Below are 5852 nucleotides of genomic sequence, written 5' to 3'. Positions count from 1 at the left end.
CGTTGCATGATAGACACCCTTGCCGCTTCTGGACAGTCTCTTGGGTGGATGGGAACACCATTGCCGAGCTCGCGCGGCTCGTCCACGTCCGCGTCCCCAAACGATGGCGCCGGGACCGTATGGTGCACCAGGGCTGCAGGTGCGTTATTCAGTGCATGAAATTCATGGTGTGTTCGGCCTTTCAACCATGATGTAACTGTGGAGCTCTGATGACTGTTGCGCCCCATCCAACTCTTGGATGGCCCTGACGAGTTGTGATGGCATTGGACTAATTACAGACAATATTTGGGGAAATCCTGTTACCTTGCGCTATTCCGGGGTTCCATCTCGGAACCCTATTGGTGGCTTTCCTGGAAGACCTGGGCTCCTTGGACGCCAAGATCTTCTCTTGGTTCGCCCTGCAGGGTTGCTGCTGAACGGTCGATCGTCTTGCCCGCCATAGCCTTTCCCATGATGAGTTATGTCTGCTCTGCGATCACGTCCCTGAGGACACCATCTCCTTGTAGGTTGTTCCTTGTCTCGGCAGGTCCGACATGAGATTCTTTCCTGGTGTCGATCCGCGACTGCGCCACATGATCTGATGCTCCCTTTCCCGGACTAGTGGGCATCCTCTTGCTCCCATCCCCCCACCTCGTACCGTCGTGGGCTCTCCTCCATCATCTTGCTAGCAGCTTGGTCTCTGGAAGCATTGTAGTGACTGCATCTTCGACGACCAGCACCCCTCGAACACTCACCTTGTGCAGACTATCTAGGAGGATGTACGACTCTCGATGCATGCTGGCACAAATGGGATCAACAACATTTTAGCTAGGAGTTAGAGCGGTGCTAGTTGGGTTGAGCATCCCATGTTCCTCTGCTCTGGGTAGTTCGTCCATGATTTCGTGCGTACGTCGTATGATGTAACCACCTCTTGAACTATTCTAACTTCATCTATCAACGAAAAGATACACATGTTTGTGCGTATTCGCGAAAAAATACACACATGAGAGGAATGCAATATCCAGCCAGTGTGGAGTACACCATCAGTTTCACCGCGGAAACAGAGTGAACTCGGCTTTTGCCTCGCAGTCACCATTTTCTTCTGAAACGTTCCCGAGAGAGCCCATGCTGGAAGGTTCTGGTTTCCACGAATGTGTGTCGACAAGTGATTGGAAGGCCGAGGTTTAGGCGTTATCGATGTATGTTTGGTCATAACAATTGAGTTTCATTTTTCTTAAACTTCGGTAGTTCCTTGAGGCGACGGTAGGAGATTTCCTGAAGATTTCCTACTCATGGACTAGCCCACGGTAGGAGAAGTAACATCGCGCCCGTTGCGCAACAGAAGTTTGTCTCGCCTTTAGCGTAGCGTTTTTTCTGCACGTAGGAAAAGTTCATTCTTCTGTTTTGTCTCAGAAAAAAAAAGTTCATTCTTCTGTTGCGCAACATTTTTTTGGTTTGGTTTTCTTTTTCTGTTTTTTTTCCTTTTTGGTTTTCTTTTTTTGTTCAGGTTTTTTACTGTTATTTATTTCTTTCTTGTTTTCCGTTTTTCTGATTTTTGTAAACATTTTCATATTTCATAAACATTTTCTTAATCATACAAAACATTTTTGATAAATTATGCTCTTATAATTTATCAGCATTTTTTAGATACCACAAACATGTTTTTGAAATGCGCAGACATCTTTTAAAGTTTACAAACAATTTTCTGAATGCTATCAAGTTGCGTGTATATTTGTGTACACTGCACGAACATTTTCGTAACGAGCGATTAACTTTTTTTAATTTAAATAAAATATGTTTCTATTTCAGAAATATAAGTATGAAAGTAATAAAAGAAAACAAGTGGGCCAGGGAAGCGGTTCTCTTTTTTTTTTGAGCGGTTCGTGGGGTTCTCTTAACCCAGCAACCTCATCTAATTAGGCCACTTCCCTTTGCGGCCCATTTCCATCCTCACGTGTACATAGCACTGAACTGAACTCAAATACAAGTCGTCAGTCTCAGCCGCCGCCACGCCTCAATCCAGCACCACTCGGCAACCAAACCTCAAACCAGGACCAGATCCAATCAGAGCAGATCACATGAGCAAGAGGCGAAAGAGGAGCAACCTCGCCGGCCGGCATCCCCTGCTCCAACGCGGCCGTGAAGACGAATGGTCAGCCCATCCCCCTGCCTTCTATCCTATCCTAATTTCTCTTGCTTTCTTAACGATGGTCTACACGGGCAGGCGAGATTGGCCCAACCTGCCGACGGCGCTCGTTGACGACATCGCCGACCGGCTGCTCAGCCACGACGTGGCCGAGTACATCCGCCTCCGCGCCGCGTGCAAGGAGTGGAGGAGATGCACCGCCGACCCGCGCGAGGGACGCAACCACCTGGACCCGCGCTTCCGCCCGCGCCGCTGGATCATGCTGTCCAACCGCACCGACGGCGACGGCCGCCGCTTCCTCAACCTCTCCACCGGCGCCAGCGCCCGCGTCGACCTCCCGGAGCTCTCCCGGCACCACCTCGAGGCCAGCGCCGAGGGCCTCCTGCTCCTGCGCGACAAGGCGAGCCACGCCGCGCGCCTCCTCAACCCGCTCACCAGGGCCCTCACCGACCTCCCGCCCGTCACCGTGGACCTTGGCGGCGCGTACGCGGTCTGGAGGACGGGGCCGTTCCAGTCCGCGGCGCGCATCATCTACGCCGGCGTCTCTGACGAGACCTCCCCATCGTCAGTCGTGCTCCTCATGGCTGACCTTCACCTTGGGCGTGCCATAGCCTTGGGCGGTGGTGGATGACGAGATGTGGAGGCCAGACCAACCCATGTCATGTCGATTCTCGTCGGCCTCAACCATGCAGGGGCGCTTCTACTTCTCAACTGTCGAGGGGTACATACTACAGGTGAGGCTCTGTCCCGAGCCTCGCGTGGTGCCCGTGGTCGTGGACCAGCCCAACACCGACTACAACATGTTCTGCTACCTCGTCCCTCCCGACGATGACCGCCGCTGCGGTGGCCGCATGCTCATGGTGCGCTACTACCTCAGCCTCGACCACCTCAGCGCCGACGAGCGGAGAATCATGAAACGCAGGAGGAAGGTCATGGACGTGATCAGGGTGGAGCACCATGTGAAGGCGCAACGGTGGAACCTGATCCAGGTGTTCGAGGTGGATGTGGCCGGGAAGAGACTTGTTCCGGTGGAGGACATTGGCCGGCACCGCGCCGTGTTTGTCGGGGAGGTGGCGTGCTTCTCCCTCTCGGCCAGGAGGTTTCCATGCGTGGCAGGGAACGCCGTGTACATGGGGCACGCGGTGCCCGCTGCCCTCCCGTCGGCGTGCGGTATCTGGCGGACAAGACTGCTGATCCATCGTTTGTGTTCATCACCGACGTGCCAGGATTTTTGGACTGTATATCAATGAAACAGTACCGTGAGAAGATACCGGAGCTGAATCTAGTGCCTCTTGCTCGCCCTTGTACACTCCAAGAGTACCTCGTTTGTTGCGCAGGCCTCCTCGGCGGCCTCAATGACTAATTCAATCATCATCAGCAAGTTAAGGGAAGCATTTTCTTCTTGTGTTGACTCAGAAAAATCGGAAGAGCATACCTTTTCCATGATTGCTAAAGATACTAAATTAGCATAAAAAAACAGACACTAAGGCTGTGTTCGACAATACTCTGCTCCTTCGCCAGGGAGCGGAGCACCCATCTGGCCGCTCGCCAAAATTGCACCGAGTGCCGCTCCGCTCCGCAGCGGAGTTACGGAGCAGAGAGATTCCGAACACAGCCTAAATTGCAGCTTGTTTGATTCGAGCGGCCCCTTTTGCAGCTATGTATGTCTGCTAATTATCACTCCGTAAGACAAAATGCCGTTCTGAATTTCTAGCTATCAATTCAACCATACAGATGCAACATAGCCCCAAATAATGCAATCATTAAAATATGTCATAATATGTTCGGTGAAACTGCACAGACCGCTTAGCTGAAAATTTCCACTGAGCAGAATAGGAGCATCTTTTTTGTAGAATTAACTTATGTAGAGGACACCAATAAAGCACAACAAAATAGATTTACCATTTCACTGTATCAGTAGGTCTAAGCAATACATCATAACTTATTGCCTGAAAGAGAATATAATCTAGATAAGCTCAAATCACATAATAAAAGACTACCCTCATTATTGTTTTGGTCCAGTTACCTGACTGACCTTGAAAAAAGAGCTCAACCACTTGATAGAAATTGTGTACCATATTACCTCTTAGCTCACACAGCTAACCGAAGCCTAAAATAAAATGACACCGAAGAAACAAAATAAATAGCTATACTTGATCTCATCACTGGACAGCCGATTTCTCTCAATTCTATTCTTTTATCTCAGCGAAGCTATCACTGAAATGGAAGCTGGAATGAGGAGAATGCATTATTAGGAGACTACTCTTCGACCACCAAGGGACCGAAGTGACGCTCTTCGTCCAACACGTGACCGAACGCAACCTCTTCGTCCTGGTGTAGACCGAAGAGAAACTCTTCGTCCTGGGACCAGCGGGGTATTAAAATTGAAAAAATATTAAAAGGGAGATATAGTTTGGAATTTTGTAGAAAAGTAATAACATTAAAAAAATCTTATTAGGAGATCTTAGATTTAAAACATATTTGTGAAGTAAGCAAAACTGTATATTATTCAGCATGGTTTAAAAATATCTGGAAACATGAACTGTATAAGAACCTTTAACTTGAACACCGTCCATGTAACACATAATCTTTTTACAGCTAAATTAATTAAAGTACTTAGTGATATCATACATGATGAATAAAATACCATGTTTAGTAATTTCAGAATCCAGATAGCAACATGTTCATAATATTGTTCAAATTTACATGGACTAAATTTTTTTTGCGCAGCTCAAATCGATATTAGCAACATCAATCATTGTTGTAAAAAATTAAAGAACTCAAGCTGGGCAGAAAATGACTCCTTATAAGTAATCATAGTTCATATGAAGTGAAACGCTACATGTGCACTTGCTAATCTCTTATAGTAATTTCCTCAAACATCTCATCAAGAGCGTGCTTGGGGATTGGGAAACGGAGGTGAAGCAGTCGAGCATTTTTTTTAACGAAACACACTCGGATCATATTAATCAACGATAGAGTATTTCACATAGCCTAGGGGATCCAAAAGCCAAACATAGTGGCCTGGCACGAAATGCAACTAATTTCTAGAAATATTGTGGGCGTCCACATTCGAATATCTTCTTTCATGCTTAAACTTAAATCCCTCCAAGGGCCTTCTTCACCCCGTTGACTTCCTTGAGCAGGTGTGTGCAGCGTGCCTAACTATGCAAAAATGGGCTTGTGCGTGCATGTGGACAGGCCTTTGCAAAAGCTGCAGGGGCCACTACTACCTGGTCAAAACCCCATTTAGGCCTTGTTCGGTTCCACAGGGTTTGAAGGGGTTTGGAGCAGATTGGTAGGGATTAAATCCCCAGCAAGTCAAAATCCACATCAAACCCCTCCAATCCTCTTCAATCCCCTTGTGGTGGGGATTAACCGAACAAGTCCTTAGGCTAGGGGGCACGTGCCCATCAGTCTTCCATGGGAATATTCTAACGAGTTCAATATTCTCTTCCAAAAGAATCTAGTCTTAGTTTGCAGGTACATTATTTCTCGCTGATAAAGATTTTTCTTTTCTTATAGCGACTAGATTCTTCTCAAAAATATTGAATCGATTAGAATTTTCCTTGCCATGCTATACGCCTTGGTAAACTAACATTGAGCATGTACCAACGGTAGAGCAACATGGAAGTCTGAGGGTGCCATGCCCCCCCCCCCCCACACACACACAACACAAATAGGATTTTTTACCAGGTAATAGTGGTCTCCATAGCTTTAGTCAAAA

At 47.7% G+C, this 5852-nt stretch overlaps 1 protein-coding gene across 1 annotated transcript; it reads left to right on the top strand.

The window, feature by feature from the left end:
• Nucleotides 1-2007: 2007 nt before the first annotated feature.
• On the top strand, nucleotides 2008-2763 carry LOC123048631 (uncharacterized). Its single transcript, XM_044471689.1, has 2 exons — nucleotides 2008-2131; nucleotides 2204-2763. The coding sequence occupies exons 1-2, from the start codon at nucleotides 2058-2060 to the stop codon at nucleotides 2754-2756; spliced, it is 627 nt and encodes a 208-aa protein (XP_044327624.1). The 5' UTR covers nucleotides 2008-2057; the 3' UTR covers nucleotides 2757-2763.
• Nucleotides 2764-5852: the final 3089 nt, after the last annotated feature.

The sequence above is a fragment of the Triticum aestivum genome, chromosome 2D (assembly GCF_018294505.1).
Source record: "Triticum aestivum cultivar Chinese Spring chromosome 2D, IWGSC CS RefSeq v2.1, whole genome shotgun sequence".
Lineage (NCBI taxonomy): Eukaryota > Viridiplantae > Streptophyta > Magnoliopsida > Poales > Poaceae > Triticum > Triticum aestivum.
Note: the sequence above shows the minus strand (reverse complement) of the source record. Positions and strands in the feature narration are given on the sequence as shown.